The 25,060-nt window shown below is 34.8% G+C and overlaps 1 protein-coding gene across 6 annotated transcripts in view; it reads left to right on the forward strand.

Moving 5' to 3' along the window:
* Positions 1–526: 526 nt before the first annotated feature.
* The window catches only part of LOC132745917 (MYND-type zinc finger-containing chromatin reader ZMYND8-like), a 59,227-nt gene continuing 34,693 nt past the window's right edge, over positions 527–25,060 (forward strand). For 3 of the 6 annotated variants that reach the window (XM_060734930.1, XM_060734935.1, XM_060734936.1), the window contains exon 1: positions 619–643. In XM_060734930.1, the coding sequence (XP_060590913.1) occupies positions 634–643 (10 nt within the window). In that variant the 5' untranslated portion in view covers positions 619–633. Of the gene's footprint in view, positions 644–837; positions 975–19,047; positions 19,290–25,060 lie in introns of those variants that run through there. The other 3 variants (XM_060734933.1, XM_060734931.1, XM_060734932.1) reach the window with 3 other exon arrangements.

The following is a 25,060-nucleotide window of genomic DNA, read 5'->3' on the forward strand; positions in this document are numbered from 1 at the left end:
CCTTACCTTTTTCAATTATTATGATTTTTGTCTTTTTTACGTAAATACATACTTTGAAATGTGTATGATTTTAATAATTCGCACAATCTAATGTGTAACTTAGAGTTATTCCTCAGAATCTTTAATAAACACGAATAAAAAATTAAATAAAATGTTTCAAAGTTGATTGTGTCATATCAATACATAAAAATGTACCTTTTATTCAATTATTGTACATAAGTATTGTAAATAAATTGAAACATGCTTTGTTCTTTTAGAATTGTATGTTTATGTATAAAATAATAATAATAATAATAATAATAATAATAATAATAATAATAATAATAATAATAATAGATCTAATAATAATAATAATAATAATAATAATAGATAAATTTGAGAGTTGATCTGTGTTAATTAATTATTGTAACCAAAGTAAGTGACAAACATTTATTTTTGGAAAAAAAACTTATCTATTTGTTATGATATCAAATAAAATATCTTCCCCAAAACCGGGAGAGACCGGACAATAAACTCGCCGGTCTCTAGTAAATCCCGGTCAAAAAGACCGGAAAATACCGATAGGAGACCCCCTAGATTCCGGAAGTAAATTCGGATACAGAGACTGACATTTTCGCGGGAAAAAAAACAGCTATGGGTGTAGGTAAAGATAATTTGCATTGTCTTTTCCACCAATTTCCATAGTAGATATATGTCTATGATAACGGGCACTTTTTCGCAATATAGTCAGTATTAAATTTATACTACTGCAGCTAGTGCAGACGTTGATACATTACTGTACGAATTATTTTGCAATGATTTAAGGGGAGTACATATGATATATAACTGTTGTATAGATCTATCTATCTATCTCTGGATACTGCCAACCCCTCTTACGAGTATTAAAGGCAGGAATTTAGTGCACGTCGGATTGTTAGTAAAAGGTGAAAAGAAAAGCTAAAAAAGAAAAGTCCAAACATTGACATGCTTGGAAGGTGAGACTGAAAATGTATTCTAGTCATGGTTAAAATGTTAATAGTGAAACAAGATGATAAGAGATAAAATAGTTCAAAAACACTTGGAGTAAGACTAGTACTGCAAAGCCACCACTGCCTGTTTGAACTGACTCAGGTTGGGCAGTGTTACTAGGAAGTTTATTCCATAGTATAATGCTATGAGGGAAGAAAGAGTACTTATGGTAGTCAGAGGATACCTGTATTTGGCGTAGGGATAAGGGATGCATATGTCTGGTTAATCTATGTGGGGTTTGAACATAAGTTGGGAGATTAATTTCAACTAGGTTATGGTATATCTTGTAATAGGATGGGTATTTACGGTAATCTAACTTAACAGTTAATCTATAAGTTATGAGTTACTATCTTTCATACTTCTTGCATGGTATATACAATATTATTCTCAACCAATCAAATTGTTGTAGTGAATACTGAATTGTATAAATAAGCTGACTTTGGCAATGTTAGCTAGGTTAGGTACTGTACCTACTCTGGTCAGTACAACAAGGCTTAGCCTTGAAACATTAAACTGGACTTAGTCCTTAACAAACGTTTACGTTTATTATAATCGACCACATATAAAATATATCATAAACATAATCTTAATCAAATAATAAATATAGTTATTCTTAATATAAAACTAAATATAAATTGATAAGTATACTCATTCAATTTGTTAGGGCTTGTCATATATTAAAAGCATTGATTGAAATTGTATTTACTAGTTGTTGTTGTTTAGTCCATCATCTTTATAAAGTGACACTTATATATAAATCTACTGAGCCCTGAGAATTTACTCCAGTTATAATTTGTGATCGTTTGGTCTCCGTGTAAAGCATTGATTCTCATTAGAACCTGACCACTATTACAATCTTATAAAACATTATCAGTCTACAGTCTAATCTGCGATGTTCAAGGGATCGCCAGCCCAGTTCTTCCTGCATGGCTGTGACACTAGAGTGAGGGGAGTAATCCCTTTTAACCCATCTTATTGCGCGTCTCTGGATCATCTCAACTTTGTCAATATTGGTTTTAGTGTAAGGAGACCAAATAGTTGAGGCATATTCAACCTGTTTATTGAAACTCACAGAGTTTTGAAACAAATTAAATCACAATCTAGATCTTCACATTTGGTATTCAGCTTTTAAATTAAAAGTCTTTGCAATCTGTCTTAAATTTTAAAAGAGTTAAAACAATTTCAAATAGATTTTATGCAGATCTATGTTGGGAAGATGGGTACTGGGCAGGAACCAGTTTCCGGACAATACCAGTCTCCGGACAAGTACCAGTCTCCGGACAAGTATAATAACAGCTTAATTTTGGCTTTATCGATGACGATTGGTATTATATGTCATGAAGATGCTTGGTTTGATTGTTTGAGAAAATAAACTTCCTTCCAAGTTGAAACATCATTAAAATTTTGTGAAGATATCTTACCTGTGTTTTAAAAACAGCCTTATATCCCTTTGGGGCATGTAATTTGTTCTGCGCATGCGCAATATTTTGTTTATTTCGGGATATAATTTGGGGTAGCAATTAATGCACAATGTACTTTATTCGAAGTTCATTGGGTGTAATTCCCCAGAGCTAAATCTGTAACGAATTGGAAAACGGTGTTTAGCTAGGTTTACTCCACTTTCGCACTTCGTTGCTGCCGTACACACAAAAATATCCGTTTCACTTTTCAGTCCTTCCGAGACCCATCACGTGATCATTATTTTTCCTATCATAAACATTTTTCAGTAGATCAGCTTAATTATATAAGAAAGCTAATATGTGAGAAGAATTTTTTTGTTACATAAGATTAATTATCAGTTAAAAATAGATATGAATAGCAGCTTAATATATGTCCGGAATCTGGTTCTGCAAGAGTGAACAATTTACACTTTTGATGACCTAATTTAACCCTTCAGTTTGTACATTGCTTACGTCACCAGGCAGTATTAATTGTGTTATCGGACGTAGTTAGAGCTCAGGTTTTTGGTATGTTAGTTTTATTAATGTATGTTTATTATTAAAAAATAGACAATAAAAAAAACTCGAATTCTGTCCTGAAATTGGTTCCTGCCCAGTACAGAAAACAAAAGCTTTATGTAGATCTACAATATTTCTACGATGCCACAGATTTCACAGTATTTTATACTTGCTATAACTGTGTGTAAAAGGGACATCTACCAGTTATTTTTTGAGAACTGGCTTTAAATAGCATTGCATACGCCAGTGAATTTAATTATTTATTTCTTTAAAATATGAAACTAAACATGAATTGTTTGTCAATGTTTGTGGTTAAATCTATTGTTATTAAAATAAAAGGTCAGAGTAGGGATCTATCAATTGGGGACAATGTAAGTTATTTACATTACTATTTAGTTACTTAAATTAATTGGTTTTTAATTCAATCATACATAGAAAATTGTATTGCTAGATAATGAAACCTGAACATTGCATCCTGATACTGTATTGTGAGAGCAATAATCATGATATATAGATAACAGTGAACCATCTCTGTCCTTCATTGTTCTGCCAAAGTTACAAAAAATTAGAGACAAGTGTCCCTTAACAAAAAAAAAATAAATCAATAATTGGGGACATTATGAATAAAAATAAGATATCAAACTTTTAAGAAAAAATACATGATTTAACTTGGAAGTTTATCTTGTAATAAAGTTACAAATACTTTTGATGTGTGAGGGGTGATCCAAAAATTCGTGGACACGCTGCATAAAACAAAAAGTAATCAAGCAAATCACAGGAAATTCTAATATCTATTCTAGTGAGCATATGTCGACAAATTTTCAAAATATTGTAAAGATTGTACAAGAATTAACGATTCTGCACCAGTTTATATACATAGACATGACAAAACGCGGCGCAGCTCACGACGTCACAAACGACGTTATGCTATCATAGGAAGTAATCTACGTTACCGTTTTGCCTTATAACTTTTCAAAGTATTCCCTTTTAACCCGCACACATTTTTCATGGCGGCGGACCCAGTCTCTAAATGTACTCGCATACCATTCCTGGCTGAATGATGACAGTATGCATTGGGTGACTCCTCTCAACTCGTCCAGATTGTCAAAACGTTTCCCTTTCAACTCTTTCTTTAACCTGGGAAACAAGGCGAGGTCACACGGGGAAAGATCAGACGAATATGGTGAATGACTGAGTACTTCTGCTCCAAGCTGAGAACTAGAGAACGACACACTGACGGTTTATTTGTCACACTTTCGATCATTGTTTTTGTCTCGCCAGGCGTCTTTCCAAGATTTACACAGAACTGTATAACTGTCCGAAGTTTTGCTGGATCCGTGACGTCCATTTTTGATAAAGCTGTTTTTAGCACCTGAGTTTTAAAGCACGAGCGTAAAATAACCGCAGCTTCAAAATGTCTTCTAATACTAATAGAATGACGTCATACACATCAAAACAACGTTATTATAACGTTTCCCGCAATTTTCTTTGTTTGCACAGTTTTTACATGTGTTTAAATGAGATGAAATCGTTTACATCACAGAGAAAAAGTAAGCTGCGCCGCGATTTTGATACTTAATGTTTTTATGTTGTCTGATATATAGATAAAAAATGCAATTGTTGTTTTAAAATTTGGTTAATTTATTAAAAAAACATTGATTAATAATATCCAAAGAGTTCACCTGACGGTAGGACGTCGCGTTATGGAGATACACACATTGTCCGCGAATTTTTGGATCACCCCTCGTATATAGATCACCATTACGTGTGGAAAACTGTCAAAAACTTAAGAGTTTATTAAAATTCAACTGTTCCAAAAAACAAAACTTATGATTAAACGGAACTCAATTTATTAGTTTCACAATGATGACATTAATATGATTGACTGTCAACTCAATTTATTTCAGTAATGTTTAAATGAATAGACGAATAACTTTTTCATCTTCTCCCTCCTTCACAATTCCAATGCCCTTAAAAAGTCAAAGTCTTTTGTTTCACCATCTTCAAGTTTCACAATCATGACATCAATATGATGCCTCTGGAAGAAGTCTGTTTATAAGAGGAGTTTTAGTTTGGTTTTGACAACTTATGTGCACTAAAAGCCCCTTCACAATAAGAAGTATGAATGGAAGCAGTGGTTTGTCGCAATGTTTTCTGAAGGAGATAGTTGAGGAGGGCTCTGATGATGTGGACTTAATTAGATACATTGTTATTTTTGTCTGACTTTTTATTGTCATTTGGAATTTAGCTTTTCTTTTGAAAAAAAAGTGTCGCCATATCTAAACACATCGGTGAAAGTTTAACTTGTTTTCATCGGCCGTTCTATTATTATAAACCAATCAGAAATGTTTTAAGAAATGCCTTTCGCACTCTTTGCATTGGTTGCTGAATAATAATTTTCGTGCCGTGAGAATTGCCAACGGATTCATACCGTGACAATATTGGCATCGGATGCATTTTTTTATGCGCCATTTGCTTTTTATGCTACCCAAAAATTTGTGGGGGGAGCATATAGTCGTCGGGTTGTCCGTCCGTCTGTCCGCACGAACCCAGAGGTACTTGTGTGACTTGGAGAACAATGGGTAACAGTAAATTATCTTTGATCCTATTCATTCCGTTTTTACTTGTGTGTCTTTTTTAGCTCACCTGTCACAAAGTGACAGGGTGAGCTTTTGTGATCGCTTTTCGTCCGGCGTCCGTCCAGCGTCCGTCCGTAAACTTTTACTTTAAATGGCATCTCCTCATAAACCACTAAGCCAATTTCATCCAAACTTCACAGGAATGTTCCTTTGGTGGTCACCTTTAAAAATTGTTCAAAGAATTTAATTCCATGCAGAACTCTGGTTGCCATGGCAACCAAAAGAAAAAACTTTAAATATCTTCTTTTAAAAAACCATAAGAGCTAGAGCTTAGATATTTGGCATGAAACATCTTCTAGTGAGTGTCTACCAAGTTTGTTCAAATAAAAGCCCTGGGGTCAAAATTGGCCCCGCCCCGGGGGATCATTGATTTTCCCTATATACCTATAGTAAAAACTTAAAAAATCTACTTTTAAAGAACCAAAAGAGCTAGAGCTAAGATATTTAGCATGAAACATGTTCTAATGGGTGTCTACCAAGTTTGTTCAAATAAAAGCCCTGGGGTCAAAATTGGCCCCGCCTTGGGGGGTCATTGATTTTCCCTATATCCATATAGTAAAAACTTAAAAAATCTACTTTTAAAGAACTCAAAGAGCTATGGCTAAGATATTTAGCATCAAACATGTTCTAATAGGTGTCTACCAAGTTTGTTTAAATAAAAGCCCTGGGGTCAAAATTGGCCCCGCCCCAGGGGGGTCATTGATTTTCCCTATATGCATATAGTAAAAACTTAAAAAATCTTCTTTTAAAGAACCAAAAGAGTTAAAGCTAAGATATTTAGCATGAAACATGTTCTAATGGGTGTCTACCAAGTTTGTTCAAATAAAAGCCCTTGGGTCAAAATTGGCCCTGCCCCGGGGGGTCATTGATTTTCCCTATATACATATAGTAAAAACTTAAAAAATTTTCTTTTAAAAAACCATAAGAGCTAGAGCTTAGATATTTGGCATGAAACATATTCTAGTGAGTGTCTACCAAGTTTGTTCAAATAAAAGCCCTGGGGTCAAAATTGGCCCCGCCCCGGGGGGGGGGTCATTGATTTTCCCTATATACATATAGTAAAAACTTAAAAAATCTTCTTTTAAAGAACCAAAAGAGCTAGAGCTAAGATATTTAGCATGAAACATGTTCTAATGGGTGTCTACCAAGTTTGTTCAAATAAAAGCCCTTGGGTCAAAATTGGCCCCGCCCCGGGGGGTCATTGATTTTCCCTATATGCATATAGTAAAAACTTAAAAAATCTACTTTTAAAGAACAAAAAGAGTTAAAGCTAAGATATTTAGCATGAAACATGTTTTAATAAGTGTCTACCAAGTTTGTTCAAATAAAAGCCATGGGGTCAAAATTGGCCCCGCCCCGGGGGATCATTGATTTTCCCTATATGCATAAATTATATTAAAAACTTAAAAAATCTTCTTTTAAAGAACTCAAAGAGCTATGGCTAAGATATTTAGCATCAAACATGTTCTAATAGGTGTCTACCAAGTTTGTTCAAATAAAAGCCCTGGGGTCAAAATTGGCACAGCCCCCTTGGGGTCATTGATTTTCCTTATATGTGTATAGCAAAAACTTAAAAAATCTTCTTTGAAAAAACCCAAATAGCTAGAGTTAAGATATTAAGCATGAAACATCTTTTAGTGAGTCACAGTCTACAAAGTTTGTTCAAATAAAAGACCTGGGGTCAAAATTGGCCCCGCCCCAGGGGTCATTGATTTTCTTTATATGTGTATAGCAAAAACTTAAAAATCTTCTTTGAAAAAACCCAAATAGCTAGAGTTTAGATATTAAGCATGAAACATCTTCTAGTAAGTGTCTACAAAGTTTGTTCAAATAAAAGCCCTGGGGTCAAAACTGGCCCGGCCCCAGGGGTGTCATTGTTTTTAACTATATGTGTATAGTAAAAACTTTAAAAAAATCTTCTTTCAAAAAGCCCAATGAGCTAGAGCTTAGATGTTTAGCATGAAAAATCTTTTTATGGGTGTCTACCGAGTTTGTGCAAATAAAAGCCCTTGGGTTAAATTGGCCCTGCAACGTTGGGGGACCTATATACAGGTGAGCGACCTCAGGGCCATAATGGCCCTCTTGTTTAAGTCTTGTGTGACTAAAAATGGCCAAAAAGATCAAAGGAAAAGTCACATAAGTACAATTTTGTGAGTACGTCCATCCGTCAGTCCTTCCGTACGTAAGTCCCAAATTCGTGTCCGGCCCATAACTTTGTTATTTGAAGTTGGATTTTACAACTATTTCACAGAAATGATCACAATATCGAGACAATGTGTGGCTAGCAACATTTGGGTCGCTACCTTGAAGGTCAAGGTCACAGCATGACCTTTCAGCAAAATCGTGTCCGGACCATAACTTGGTTATTTGAAGTCAGATTTTACAACTATTTCACGGAAATGATCACCATATTGAGACAATGTGTCGCGCGCGAAACATTTGGGTCGCTACCTTGAAGGTCAAGGTCACAGCATGACCTTGCAGCAAAATCGGGTCCGGCCTATAACTTGGTTATTTGAAGTCAGATTTTACAACTATTTCACAGAATGACCACCATATTGAGACAAGGTGTCGCATGCAACATTTGGGTTGCTACCTTGAAGGTCAAGGTCACCGCATGACCTTGTAGCAAAATCGTGTCCGGCCCATAACTTTGTTATTTGAAGTCGGGTTTTACAACTATTTCACAGAAATGATCACCATATTGAGACAACGTGTTGCGCGCAACATTTGGGTTGCTACCTTGAAGGTCAAGGTCACAGCATGACCTTGCAGCAAAATCGTGTCCGGCCCATAACTTGGTTATTTGAAGTTGGATTTTACAATTATTTTACAGGAATGATCACCATATTGAGCAACATGTCGCGCGCAACAATTTGGTTGTTTTTTTATCCCCCGCCGATGGAATCGGGAGGTGGATATAGTTTTGGCGTTGTCCGTCCGTCCTTCCCTCCGTCCGAATTTTGTTTCCGGAGTAGTTCTCTGCAACTTCTGGCTGGAATTCAACGAAACTTTGTGGGAATCATCAATATCAAGAGGAGATGCGCATATCGTTGCCTTGTTCCGGTCCGACCCTTTAACTCAGAGTTATGGCCCTTGATTAGTTATGTAGTATGCATATAGAGTAAAAATCGTTTCCGGAGTAGTTCTCTGCAACTACTAGCTGGAATTCAACGAAACTTTATGGGAATCATCAATATCAAGAGGAGATGCGCATATCGTCACCTTGTTCCGGTCAGACACTTTAACTCAAGAGTTATGGCCCTTGATTAGTTATGCAGTATGCATAAAGAGCAATAATTGTTTCCTCGCTACTTCTCTGCGACTACTGGCTGGAATTCAATTAAACTTTATGGGAACCATTAATACCAAGAGGTCAGATATGCACAATTTGTTGCCTCGTTCAGACCAGACCTTTCATTACAGAGTTATGGCCCTTCATTAATTATGTTGGATGCATATAGAGCAATATTGCTATTTCTTTGCATCTGCTGTTTTGATTTCATCAAAACTTTATGGGAACCATCGATACAAGAAGGCAATTTACATCTCATTGGCATGTCCAGATATTACTATTTAACACAGAGTTAAGGCTCTGTTATTGCTCTGAATATTTATCATGTACAAAGTATATTTCTGTTTATTCCATGATAAATACAGTTGACTCTCAATAAGTCAATATTGCTTTACTCAAAATTCCACGTTAGTCGAAGAATTTCTAAAGTCCCGTCAAAGTTCCTTCTTTATCTTTGTATTGTCACTCTGCTTAGGTCAAATTTTGACTTATTAAGACTCCTGTTTAGTTGAAAAGAAAATTTGTCCCGTCAATTAAAGTACAACACATTTTCATCTCAATTAGTCGAAGTGTGAAAACAGCTGACTGATCAAAGGTCTGCGACATCAAGGGGAGATGTTGTCACTTGTGATTCACATGTTTCATAGTAATTTTAATTGCCGGTCATCATGTATTATTAACACATCGTTAAAGTGGTTTTAATTGGTTTCAGAAAGTAATTGACTCATGCCAGTCTGACAGGTGTTAGTCAAATAACAGCCTAGGTATTGATGTGTGTTATCAATGTAAATGATATTTGTATAATTAATCTTCCGTCATAGTGCATACTGCATACATTAATAATTATGTACTTCCGGTTCACGATAGTTGCTACTTTCGTTTTCGTCAGATGATCAATTCACTTCAAATATTAGACAAATTGTAGTTGAAATGAATGCGTTATTGGGCTTTTATTGTAATGAATTGTCATGAGTGCTTATTAAAACATGAGCTTTACTGATGTATACTGACAAACTTGCATTTATGTCATTGCTATGAATGTTTGTGTTTATGTTTCACTATTAATATACATGTATTAAATTTTGAATAATATATTTTTGTTTATATATTGTAGTTGTAAGTGATTTACCGTCATTTCAACGGTTAAATATTGTAGCATTGCCGCTATCAACAATAACAAACCTACTTCTTTGCACATTCAGTCAGGCACATGTATACACATGTACTAATGACAAAGTAATGGCAGCAGATCCACGTTACTCGAATTCTGTTTCTCTCGAAGTAATTTAGTGCCCAGTCCCTTGGATTTCGAGTTACCGAGAGTCAACTGTATATATAAATAAAGCCTTATGTCTTCAGTTGTTGTGTTAGTAATAACCAGTACTCTGCAGGGGATATAAATTCAACGAATTTGCTTGTTCTACCATGAATCCCATGAACACCGATCACTTGAACTGTCAAACCTGATCTTTGGTCAAGTAGAAACAATTATAGTAAAAAAATTACTTCTTTTAGGTCTAACACAAAGACACAAAAAGTTGCGAGACTTAAATCCCTTTCAGTTACAAAACGTAGTGACAGTCATATGTTTCCTTAGGAAATTCATATCTTGAAAATAAAGAAACAAGATTAATGTTTAAAATCTAATGTAGTCGGTTAAATGTTTAACCCTTTCGCTGCAAGAGGGTTATTGTTTTACTGATCACCTATTTGCCAGAGGGTTGTCTAAGAAATTACTATATTATTAATTAATATAATTATTATTATTTGTTATTAGTATTATAATAATTATATGTTTCCAAATATGTGAGTCTAATAATAATTATTGTCGATGGTATAATTTTCTTTATATTTATTATTATTTTTAGCTCGACTATTCGATAAGAATAAGTAGAGCTATTGTAGTCACCCGAGCTTCGGCGTCTGCGTCGGCGTAACCACTTATGTTAAAGTTTTTGTAATAGTTCAAATATTTTCAAAGTCCATTGACATATGGCTTTGAAACTTTGCACACTTGTTCACCATCATTACCCCAACCTGTAAACAGGAGGAGGTAACTGTATCAAGCATTTTGACAGAATTATGCCCCTTTTTCGACTTAGAATTTACGTTAAAGTTTTTGTAATAGTTCAAATATTTTCAAAGTCCATTGACATATGGCTTTGAAACTTTGCACACTTGTTCAACATCATTACCCCAACCTGTAAACAGGAGGAGGTAACTGTATCAAGCATGTTGACAGAATTATGCCCCTTTTTCGACTTAGAATTTACTTTAACTAGAATTTACGTTAAAGTTTTTGTAATAGTTCAAATATTTTCAAAGTCCATTGACATATGGCTTTGAAACTTTGCACACTTGTTCACCATCATTACCCCAACCTGTAAACAGGAGGAGGTAATTGTATCAAGCATTTTTTTTTTACTATCAAGCACTAAGAATAGTCGAGCGTTGCTGTCCTACCGACAGCTCTTGCTATTATTATTATTATTAATTTATTATTATTAGCTCACCTGTCACAAAGTGACAGGGTGAGCTTTTGTGATCGCTTTTCGTATGGCGTCCGTCCGTCGTCCGTCCGTTGTCCGTCCGTCCGTCGTCCGTCCGTAAACTTTTGCTTTAAATGACATCTCCTCATAAACACACTGGCCATAGCTTTCGCAGAAGCGGTGGGTCTACCGCAGCGACGGTGGAGTATTCGTCGCAGAAGCGGTGGATAAAATATGGCCGTTTGTTGTTTTCGGTAAGTATATGACTGAATTTTGTTTTATGTTTTAATGTTATACTGGAAACACTCAGTGAGACTGAAGCCCACATATGTACTCTTTCAACCTATTACACGGGCACGGTGCATTTCATTGCCGTTTATGCAAACACTTCTGTACAGTTTGATGAGGGGACGCCACTTTTGCCTAATTTTGGTTAAAACACATACAAATGTGTGCAAAACGACCCCATAATACATCGGCATCACATCGAATCAATGATACTTTCACAAATTAACCATAATTTGGAAAATTGGGAAATTATTATTGCCTGTTTATAAAAAAAAATGACAAAAGATGTTTTCGTCGCAGACGGCGGTGGATTCGATTGCAACGCAGTGCGGTGGGCCCGATACCATTTTTGTATATTTTAAGAATTTAACTTGACGTAAGGTATTTTTCAATTGAGTACAGCCCTTTTCTTACTTTGACATCTGAGAAACGTTTTTATTTGATGTTTAAAACTATATTAAAACGAAATTATTATATATACGCTCGTACAAATATATGTCCGAGGTCCGCTTGAAATCATTTTCCTTCCATTGAAAATTACTTCAGCCATAATTATCATGGAATAATCCACGTTCAACCTTGGACTTAAAAAGACCGTAAGTTCATTTTTTGTCATACAGACATACATGTATAAGAGATACTCGTAAAGATAAACAAAACATGCTTCTTGAATACGAAAATTTAATGTCACTGTGTTATATTACCATATATAGTGAGAACACCAATATAAATAAATTTTATGTTTACAGCGTAAGAGTTATTTCAGGAAAAGTTTTTCTCTATTACTTTTTAGTAAAGACCTACGCGTTTAATAGCTTTAGTTTATCTTCTTTTTCTTAAATTGTGACATTTATCAAAAAAATGGTTTCAAATATGGTATATGTTTAAAGAATTTTAAAGTATGAAATGAAATAAAAAAATGGTAATAGAAGTATTTTATGGAATTAAGTCTTTCTCTTATAATGTACACAGCTATAGTAAAGAACGTAATAAGCGGGAGAAAAAAGATTTTTCAGACTTACATTTAAGTTATATGACCTTGAAATAACCACAATTAAGGAAAAAATCAAATTCACGTACAGGAAATGAGATCGGTGAACCCTAAGTTTTTTTCCGCTCTAAATGTTTATGTTATCATATTCTGGCATCATGCTTAATTTAAAGAATATAATTTTATTGAACCTCCTTAATTTTGTGTGTATGTTTATGTATTATATTTTCAAACAACAGTTTATATACGGCCATATTGTATAGCCTTTCAAAATCTTTATAACTAATATGATACTCTCGAAAATGCCATGAATATGTGTTAACTTTATGTTTTTATAACTCATAAGCCGTAATGCAAAAATATATGCTTATATATATATATTATATATATATATATATATATATATATATATATATATATATATATATATATATATATAAAGATATGCTTATATATATATAATATATATATATATATATATATATATTATTATATATATATAAAAAGTATGTTTTGGGAAATGCAGAGTAATATTATATAATTAGTATAATATTATACGTTACTGTCTGAAGATATGTAGAAACATTTGAAAGCGCTAACAGAAATAAACGTATAAAAAATTGAAGAACTTTGTACTCTGCATTTCCCAAAACATACTTTTTTTATACATGAGATCCACACAAGGAATCGAACTTCTTTTTTATATATATATATATATATATATATATATATATATATATATAAGGTATAACACGTGATCACGTGTAACATGTAAATGTCTGACACATGTGGTATTTTGGCTGGATTCATCACATTTGTGGAATTCCCTGCACATCGCTAAATTTCCTTTCGGTGGTGCATCAAGGTAAAATATTATGACTCTTAGTTTTCGCCGTTTCCTCTACGGTCCAGGTTGTCAAATGCATGATCCCTAATATGAACTTGGAAATACAAATATGATAAAGGGCACTATATATGTTCTTACTTGCCTGCGCTTTTCAACTGGAATGGTGCATTCACACTCAAAAATACTTGATACTTAGTAATAACCCGCAATAAATAGTTGAACGTGGATTATTCTATGATAATTATGGCTGAAGTAATTTTCAATGGAAGGAAAATGAAAGCGAACCTCGGACATATTTTGTACAAGAGTATATATAATTTAATTAATATCGTTTTAAACATCAAATAAACACGTTTCTAAGATGTCAAAGTAAGAAAAGGGCTGTGCTCAATTGAAAAGTGCCTAACGTCAAGTTAAATTCTTAAAATATACAAAAATGGTATCGGGTCCACCGCACTGCGTTGCAATCGAATCCACCACCGTCTGCGACAAAAACATCTTTTGTCATTTATTTTATAAACAGGCAATAATAATTTCCCAATTTTCCAAATTATGGTTAATTTGTGAAAGTATCATTGATTCGATGTGATGCCGATGTATTATGGGGTCGTTTTGCACACATTTGTATGTGTTTTAACCAAAATTAGGCAAAAGTGGCGTCCCCTCATCAAACTGTACAGAAGTGTTTGCATAAACGGCAATGAATTGGACCGTGCCCGTGTAATAGGTTGAAAGAGTACATATGTGGGCTTCAGTCTCACTGAGTGTTTCCAATAAAACAATTAAACATAAAACAAAATTCAGTCATATACTTACCGAAAACAACAAACGGCCATATTTTAACCACCGCTTCTGCGACGAATACTCCACCGTCGCTGCGGTAGACCCACCGCTTCTGCGAAAGCTATGGCCAGTGTGATAAACCACTGAGCCAATTTCATCCAAACTTCACAGGAATGTTCCTTTGGTGGTCACCTTTAAAAATTGTTCAAAGAATTTAATTCCATGCAGAACTCTGGTTGCCATGGCAACCGAAAGAAAAATCTTTAAATATCTTCTTTTAAACAACCCTAAGAGCTAGAGCTTAGATATTTGGCATGAAACATCTTCTAGTGAGTGTCTACCAAGTTTGTTCAAATAAAAGCCCTGGGGTCAAAATTGGCCCCGCCCCAGGGGGTCATTGATTTTCCCTATATGCATATAGTAAAAACTTAAAAAATCTTCTTTTAAAGAACCCAAAGAGCTAGAGCTAAGATATTTAGCATGAAACATCTTCTAATGAGTGTCTACCAAGTTTGTTCAAATAAAAGCCCTGGGGTCAAAATTGGCCCGCCCCAAAAACTTAAAAAATCTTCTTTTAAAGAACTCAAAGAGCTAGAGCTAAGATATTTAGCATGAAACATGTTCTAATAGGTGTCTACCAAGTATGTTCAAATAAAAGCCCTGGGGTCAAAACTGGCCCTGCCCGGGGGGGGGGGGTCATTGATTTTCCTTATATGTGTATAGCAAAAACTTAAAAATCTTCTTTGAAAAAACCCAAATAGCTAGATTTTAGATATTAAGCATGAAACATCTTTAAGTAAATATCTACAAAGTTTGTTCAAATAAAAGCCGGGGATCAAAACTGGCCCTGCCCCAAGGGTGTCATTGTTTTTAACTATATGTGTATAGTAAAAACTTTAAAAATCTTCTTTTAAAAAACCCAATGAGCTAGAACTTAGATGTTTAGCATGAAACTTCTTCTTATGGGTGTCTACCAAGTCTGTTCAAATAAACAAATAAAAGCCCTTGAGTAAAAATTGGCCTGGGGGTGGGGGGGGGCCTATATACAGGTGAGCGACCTCAGGGCCATCATGGCCCTCTTGTTACTATTATTATTATAGTTATGGCTAAAGCCGTCCATATGGCAAATACGCCGAAAAATAACAGGGACGGCATAAGCCGTCCCTATGGCAGTGAAAGAGTTAACACAGTTATTAGGGCGCTGTTTAAACTGTTAGCTTTTTACTTCACAACAACAGGTGTCAAGTGCTGTGTGGCAGCTCGTACTTCACTTCAGTGTTGTTATATTTTTCTGGTCCTTCAGGATCATTGATGCCAGCACTACTAAGTGTTGAGAATTGAGTACCGCTCAAGCCGGTGCTAGGGGGCGTGAGGGATGTTGCACGTATTCATTATCCCTTATGTACAGACTCAATCAAACCGAGTCTGCAATTCTCTTGTAATTTTGTTGTGATTAATGCTTCCGAGGGATCACTTTGTTTCCAGATTTTTATACTTCACAACAGCAGGTGTCAAGTGCTGTGTGGCAGCTGTAAAAAGTTGTCCCGTACTTCACTTCAGTGTTATTATATTTTTCTGGTCCTTCTGGATCATTGATGCCAGCACTATTAAGTGTTGAGAATTGAGTACCGCTCAAGCCGGTGCTAGGGGGCGTGAGGGATGTTGCACGAATTCATTATCCTTCATGTACAGCCTCAATCAAACCGAGTCTGCAATTCTCTTGTAATTTTGTTGTGATTAATGCTTCCCAGGGATCACTTTGTTTCCAGATTTTGACACCTTTACTAAAAAGCACTGCCTTGCAGGACATTGGTGTTGAACCTTATATGTATACAGTAAAACTCTCAAGCATTATCTTCACTGAAACTATGTGGGCTAGAGCTCTAAGATATTTGTCATGAAACCTCATCTAACGGATCTCTACCAAGATTCCTCAGGTATCCAAAATGATCTTGCAGGAGTGGAGGATCTTATTTAGATATAGAAACAATTAAAAATCTTTAACTCTCAATCACTGTTTGGGTCTACAGTCCGGAGGCTATACATGACTAGTAAATGTCCCCTACTGATTTTGGGGTAAGTCAAAGGTCAAATCACAGTGGCTTTGACAACTTAAACCTTGTCCAGCTCAGGTGAGCGCTTTGGGGCCAATGGCCTTGTTTAACTCCAAAACTGATGTTTATCATGTAACTGTATAATTTGTTGATAATTTTAAAGTATTTTGTTCTGATTCACTAATATGGTATCAAACTACAAGGTCTTAATTTGTTATGCCTGTTATACAGGGCATATAGCCATATACAAATGGAAATAACTTAATTAAAATACTGATAAATTGCATTCCAAAAACAATCAGGCTTGTGGGATTCAGTGAATGGTACCGGTATGTCAGTCCTGTTGCTGTTTCCTTCCTGGCTAGAGGATCAACTTTTTACCAACCCATAGAGGTGTAGCCAAACGGGAAAATTCTTAATACATAGGTAATTTTTTGAACAAATGACTGAAAATTGTATTTAACTAATGTTATCTTTGATTTTTATAAAGATGCAGATCCAGTATTTTTACTAGAGTGCATCATTTTGACAAGACTTAAGGGTAATGTATATTTTAACCTTTACTTGGTTCTTTATAGCGTGGCAAGTGTTTAAGCACTCATATACGTGGACCTTGATTTAAAGTCTCATCAAAAAGGCTGCTTTAGAACTTTATTAATAATTTACAATGGCTTGATTATTTTGAAAGAAATAAAAAACAAGTAAAAATGTGTTCGAAATAAATATAGGCTGCAAGTTGACATTGTTCTAAGTTAGGGAGCTAGTATGAGTGTACCGAAACCCCCAGGACAAAAGCCTGACAAGGCGGACAAAAATTGTTGTCATGAATATTTTTGTTTTCCATTGGCATATTTAGCATGTTTGTATGAGCAGGCATGCATCTGAATAATTTATGCTAAAATATGTTAAGAGGATATTTTTTCGTTTTTCGTGAAATATGGAATATATTTTTAGAACTAGATGAAAATGCCACATATTTTCACGAGCCGGGACGGCGAATGAAAATTATGTGGCATTTTATCATGTTGAGTGAAAATATATACCATATTTCACGAAAAACGAAAAAATAACCTTTTTATTTAATTTCACTATCAAAGAACAATGGTAATACACCCCATTGCTTGCTACGCAACTGCAATTGTACAGCGCGCAGTAATATATTAATGCGTCTTGTTTTGCACGCCATATTTGGCGCTATATTGTGACATCACGTAAACAACTCTTAAAACGTCTGTACAGCTTTAATAACTGAATTAAAGATATTGGTGTTCGGATTTATTTTCTTAGTTAGACCATTTTCTATCATTCTAGATAGTTTTCAAAACAAAATTCAACAAAAAGTTGTTTTGTATTTATCAGATTTTTCAAACAAAATGGCGAAAGAAGTCCCTTAAAATAAATATGAGTTTTGACTCCGCCCACTTTCATATTTATATTTCATATTTATTTTTAAAAAATATGAAATATATTTGACTGATATAGCACCATATTTCATGGGTAAAATTAAATAAAAGTGCATATTTATTCATGTAAATATGATCGAAAGGATTATTCCTATATTGTGAAGTTCAAGGATTAATAGAGTAATAAATAATGAAAAGAAGTGTAAATTAATAAAAATTAAAAGTCCAAGACATTTATAATGTGAATTGTAATGAGTCAATTTTTTTTAAAGGTGAATTTGTTTTGAACGGCATTCGTGTAGTTCAGCATTTTAGATAGGTATATTGCTCATACACATACTTAGGCCAATTGAAAACAACAACAAATATATATGTTACAATTTTAATTTGTTGAGTGCATTGAAAAAAAAAACTAGGTATATTTAACTTACATACAATTATATTCTTGTTACAGGAGGGTTTTTGCCTGCCTTGTTAATTTCACGGGAGGGCTTTTGTCCGCCCTGTCACTTTCACAGGAGGGCTTTTGTCTGCCCTGTCACTTTCACATGAGGGCTTTTGTCTGGTTTGTCTTTTTTGGACGAGAGGGCTTTTTTCCCGGGAGAGCATTTGTCCGCTTCCCAGCAAGTTTACCTAGATTTTGGAATGTAAACATGTAGTTTTATGACTACCTAAGTATCTAAAATAACAGTATAATTTACATATTAGAGAGCTCTACCACTGTGATTACCTAGAAAATTGTTGTTTACTTTAATCATGATGTTTATAATAATGTGTTATTATATGTGTGTTAATATACTCAGCCCCCCCCCCCCCCCCCCCCAATATGCCAAGCTTATTTTTGGCTTACAATATTGTGAAATATCTTTATTGCTCACAGTCTATAATGTAAAATACTGGTTTATTATTTAACCTTTAACATGTAACATTTTAAAGATATAGTGCTTTTTTTTAAACCTACTTAATGAAAGGTGACCTGATCTTTTGATATATCAAAATATAACCCTGCATGCACATAGATATTTAAGACCATTTTATGCATGACATCAAGATTTCTTAAATTTAAATGTATACAGGAAATAATTTGTTTACATTTGTTTCCCAATTATAATTATGGCTGTGCATTAACATTTACAATAAATATCATTATTTCCAGCAAATACATATAAATGATTATTTACTATCAAGTTTTTAAGTTCATCTTTTCAAGTTTTTACCAAATATCATTAACTGCAAATTAAACCCCATTGGGAGCCTCTCTCTATTTACACAGGCATTTAATCAATTTACAGACAGCCGACCAATCACAACGATGTAACCATGACATTAAAGTCACATGATCTGCATCAGCCGAATGTGCCTCTTTTGATAAACAGAGGCCTTGCTCATTCAACCCTGGTGTTCTAAAAATAGATTTGTGTATACATGTGGTAGAGTGGTGAATTACAAATGGCAGCATACACATGTGAAGAAATTTGAAGAATTTGGCATCAGATACACAGTTATAGAAGAGTTGAAGATTAAAGAATGAAAGGTATTAATGTAGATAGGTTGTGCATTCTGTTTTAAATTTCGCGCTTTAATCTGAAAAGTTTAAAAAAAGATTTATTTATCTTTTTTTCCTGCAATGCAGGGATATTTTTTCCTTTATATATACTGTATCTAAGTTCTGAGTCAAGCAATATGCAGACTTGAACATGTGCTAGCTGTTCTCTTATCACTGGTGAGTCTCACATATCAAGAGTACTGTAATTTGAGGTTAATATTAATTTCTAAATGCTTTTAGTTAAGGACAAGTGCAAATTTTGTAATAATAAGTCCAATTTTAATTAAATTTAATTAATAAATTTATATTGAAAATTTAATGCCTAATTAAAATTTAAATGCTTTTATCTTGATATTATTAAAAATGAGTTGCATGGTGGAAATCACGAAATATTACTACATGTATCAATTAAATGTCATTCAGTTATTTATTGTATTTAGTAAAAGGTTATATGAAGATAATTGATGAGCTTGAGTTAAGTAATTAAGTTACAAAAGTTGACAGGTATGGGTATTTAAATTGTATTTCATTTGACGTTTCTTTCCAAAATATGAAATAGTATGAATGAATGACATTATTAAAGATTCTGAAACATAGCTGTAATATTGTGCATCGTTATAATTAGGTGGAGCGATAGCTGAGTTGGTTAGACCACTGGCTATCACTCCTGAGGTCCCGGGTTCGATCCTGGGCAACACCCTTGGGATTTTTCAGAGACATTTTCAGTGTTTCACACCTAACTAGAGGTAGACTGGTAAGAAATCCAGGTAATTCTCGCATGTATCAGTGCTATACAATGGGCATATAAAAGAACCAAGGGGTCTATTCAATAAGAGGGACTGGTTCCCGGATTCCCTTGTATCTCATAGCTTTCTCTCAAGTGACTTAAGTCTATAGTCATGTCTACATCCTGGAGAGGGGTTTGACTTTAATGGAAGATAGATAGATAGATAATTATATATGTTACGTAATTAAATATTAACAGAAATAGTTTCATGTGTTAAAATCTGCATAAAAACCAGTGAAAAAAACCCCAAATAGTTGCATTAACATGTATATATTCTCTTCCTAAGAATCTTACAATATAATATAATCAGATGTAGATTTTTAGCTCAACTATTTAAAGAATTGGGAGAGTAATTGTATTCACTCCAGCCTCTATGTTGGTTGCATTGTCACACTTTGGTTAAATTCTTGGGTAAAAACTGCTGAATGGAATGGATTGAAACTTCACACACCTTTTTCTCTATGATTACCTTATATGTTGGGGACAGATCCTATAGCTCTTGGTTACCTGTTTACAGAGTTATGCCCCTTCTCTTATTGTCAAGCACTGAGAATAGTCAAGCCTGCTGTCTTAGTGACTGCTCTTGTTAGTTTTCTGCGCACATCTTAAACCTCAAGTCAAAATGTACCATCAAAACACAGTCATGTGTATCACTATATATATACTACTCAACTTTTGCTAAGCACCATATGTTTGAGTGTGAATATTTTTTGGTATAATTTTATTAACCCTATGCAAAAGGTTTTAAAAGTTGATTAACCATGTTATCAATTCAGCTGAAGGACGAATTTAACCCTATAAATAAGTTTTACACTAATTTTGTGCAAGAGTAGAGGATATTGATGACCCCCCTCTTTGAAGATTTCAGAACATGCAGCGTGTTTTCCAAATTTGTTAAATTGGATTTTTTGTTTACAGTTTTAGACTTAATACTGTGTGTGTCACCCATGACTATCAAGGACAGCTTGGCAGCGCCTTCTCATACTTCCTATTAGGTTTCTGATCTTTTAAACAGGTATGGCTGCCCATTCTTGGACCAACATGGCTCTGGGTTGCAGCTGACGAGCTGAAATTCTAACTTGCAGCTCATTCCACATGTGTTCTATTGGATTTAGTCAGGTGAGTGAGCTGGCCAGTCCATGCGCTGTATAGACTCCCTCTCCAGGAGGTCCTGGACCACCCTTGTCCTAGGGGGAGAGCATTATCGTCCATTAGCATGAACTGATCCCCGACTGCTCCAGTATGCAACTGAACCTGACTGTCTTAGATGCCGTATATGTATCGCTGACCTGTCAATGTGCCTCTATTTAGCACAACCAGGTTGGTTCGTCCATCCCAGCTGATGCCTCCCCACACCAAAACTGACTCGCCTCAGTAGTGGTCATGCTCAGCAATATTTGCAGTCTGAAACCATTCACCTTGTCTTCTCCAGACTCTAGCACGCCTATCTGTGAAGTCAAGACAGAACCTGGACTCATTAGTGAACTGAACATGTCTCCAGTGTTGCATGGTCCACCGTGTAAGCTCCTTGGTCCATTCCAAACGGGCCTGGCGATGTTGATGCATCAAGTGGATATATATGCAAGGTCTTCTTGTCCGCAAATTACCTTCATGCAGCCTTCTTCGTATCGTCTGCGTGGAAACATGGACCCCCTCTGCATTAGCAAGGTCATTTTTGAAGAGAAGTTGCTGTCGAAAACCTTGCACACCATGCCTGGATGACCAAAACCGATCCTGAGCTGGTGTTGTGACCCTTTGCCGACCTCCAGCATGCCTTTTGGCAGGTGTACCAAGTTGCCGGTATCTCTCCTAGGCTCTTGTGATGACAGTGTGGTGTACACCAAGCGCTGCACCAACCTGGCGGAAGGTGGCCACTCTACTGCACCATCCCTACAGCCCTCCATTACACTGCTTCACTAAAATGCTGCCTAATGTTAGCATTTGCCATATCGAAGTGACAGATGTAAGATATGTAACCACTGATTGACAATAGGCTCGTCATGTCACATTATAACAAAAGACATATGATTGTACTCCCCATAAAAACATGAAAATATTGGGGTGCATGCTTTCAATCGACCTAGACAAGTTGTAGCAGATTAGTCAATACTCATGTAAGGGGACTATCTCAAAACATTGCTGAATCAGAATTTTCAAAAATTGGAAAAAAAAAATGTTTTATACTTTTGATAATATCAAAATTAACTTATGGTGCTTAGGAAAATTTGAGTAGTATAATATAATGAGGTTTAGAATGTGCAATTCACCACTTAAGTACAGTGTGAAGAGTTCAATTGATTGCTTTATATCCTAGTTTACAGAATACCTTTTTAACAAATTCCAATAATTTCCTTTATTTGGTACTACATGTATATGCAGGTTGTGCCGTTGTGCAGCAGCTTTGCCTGTTTAAGGTCACCCTTGGAGGTCAGATTGTGAGCCTATGAGGGGACATAAAATGTCTCGGAATCGGAGTAGCTGTACCAGTTCATTGCTCACATTTGAAAGTCAAATTGTATCTTCTATCACTATATATTTTCATGAAAAGTGGGTCAAAGCTCATTGAATTGAGCTGATATGCAGAATGCAAAGTGCAGCTACGCTCGGTCAAGGTCATACTTGATCAAGGTTTTATTCATATGTCTGATCCACATGACAAGTCCTTCGGCTTGGAATATTTTCATGAAAGTTTAGTCAGATATTGTTTCCTGAGATGACATTGGGGTAAGATAGATCGACTGCCCAGACATGACCAAAAACATTTGCTGAAAATGGATAAACAAGAAAAATATTACAAACATTCGTATGTAATATAGGTACGATTGCATACTACTTTTTGTGAAGACTTTTTATGTTTGCTGCATTCAAGGTGTAATGTAAAATGAACAAACATGTCATGAGATATTTTATATCTTTAAACAATTACATTTTCATGGAATGTAATTAATGTATCATCATATTAAAGTTGCATGCCTTCAGATGAGAAAAATGATTTCAAGGAAATCAAAATATGAAAAGAAAATTCACGGTCAATTGACTGCTTTGAATTATAATCACAGAATAAAATTACAGGAAATTAAAAACCTTTTTAATACACTAAAGGTAGAATTTCATTGTAAGTCATAGTCACAGATTTGAGATATGATTATTTATTCATATTAACATCATTATCAGTGTTTATTCTAGGATTCGAAAAACAGGGGGGATTTTTATCGAAAAGTGAGAATTTGTAATAGATATACCATTGCTGCGTTGACGATTTCTGGGTTTGTGTAAATTATACCATAATCACGTGACCTTTCTTATGCCTTAACCTCACGAGACGAAGTCAAGTTGATGTGTTTTCATTGTCTTAAATATCACGCTATCAATACACTTAAAGGTGTGAACTAATTTTGTGTTCATTAAAATCATTCCGTTAATAGACATACAGTCAAACTTGTATTAAGCGACCGCGCAAGGGAAACACCCAAAACAGTCGCTTAATGTAACGGTCTCTTAAGACAAAGCATGATAAAAAGTCAAAATTTATACATGACATCTTTCTTTTGCTGTGGGAATGTTTTTCAACTTCATTTATATAAATGTTTAATAATTAGAACGCTCCGATAATCTAAATGGATGCTAATGTAAAAAAATAACTTTCAGATATTTATTGACAAATCAGTTTTGATCCCTTACGTACATGTTTGACATTTTTCCAAAATTTTTAAACTTCTCCGTTGTATTTCCTTGTCTTCAACACAAAAACCCTGATAAGTGAAGCTTTTTATTTGTTTGGGCGTCAGACCAAACAAATAATGGTAGCGAAATTTCAGACTCTCTGTTAATTGCAAATGCCGAAAGTAGTCTGCTTTTTTGAAGCGGTTACTTCCCTTTATATGTACACTAGCGCCGAAAAATTCAGGGGAGATCACTGCGTAAAGATGGTCAAATGACAGGCACATTAATTTCCAAGCAAAATAGTTCCCGAATGGTCGAAGATTTCTAATATATTTTTATTCTTTATAGATATACATGCTTATTGTAAGCTCCATGATTATTTACATCATTCTGTGTTAAACAACAGTTAGCGTCGTTACAAACCCTAATTAAGAATAATATGGTTTTCTTCAGGCAGCTTACATATAACATCACCGTGTCCGAGGGGTTTGCGCGCTCGCTTAGGAAGTGAGAGGTCTTGAGTTCAAATCCCAGTTAAGGCAACTTATTTTTTTTTCAAATTGTTTAAGTCAAATAAACATTGAATTGAATATCAGTGTTGCAATTTGTCTTATAGCCAATTTACTACAATTAAAACGCTGGAAAGCATTGGTGGCACTATACAAAAACAAATTGGTTTATAATCTCACAACCTTCATCTTTCTGACATTCTGAGTCCCAAACAAATTCAGCACCTTCTGTGCTTTGATTTCTGTTGTGCATTGAAATAAACAAACTACGTCTGATTGTAACGATTAATTTAATTGCTGATCAAGTTCAAGGTCAATTCAATGCAGTCTAAATGTCAACAGCTAAGCGTATACACCATCTGAGTAGGGGCGGAGTTTTGCATTGTTTTATCGATATTATATGATACCATCATGTGTGTACTTACCTTTATTTGCATACACTAAAATGGTTTGGCAAATAGAGTTTTTCACACATTTATATATTGTGTTTTGATTGTTGACACTTGTGACATTACAAGGCGGCGTTCTCTAAAAACACAATTACTTGACAGGTAAAAGTGGTCGTTTAATTAAAAAATCAGCTGACTAATTAGAGGTCGTTGGTCGCGTTGAGCAAAAGTCGCTTAATACATTAAAGATATAGAGAGAAAATGAACGGGGGGAAATGAAACTGGACGCATAAGACAAAAGTCGCTTAATACACGTGGTCGCATGGGCAAGTTAGACTGTATAACAATCTTATTTACAAATGAATTGATAAAACAACAATCCCAGAAGCATTTAAGATAATAACAATCATT

This window comes from Ruditapes philippinarum, unplaced genomic scaffold (genome assembly GCF_026571515.1).
Source record: "Ruditapes philippinarum isolate M1 unplaced genomic scaffold, ASM2657151v2 ctg3630_1_1_1_1, whole genome shotgun sequence".
NCBI classification, from domain to species: Eukaryota; Metazoa; Mollusca; class Bivalvia; order Venerida; family Veneridae; genus Ruditapes; species Ruditapes philippinarum.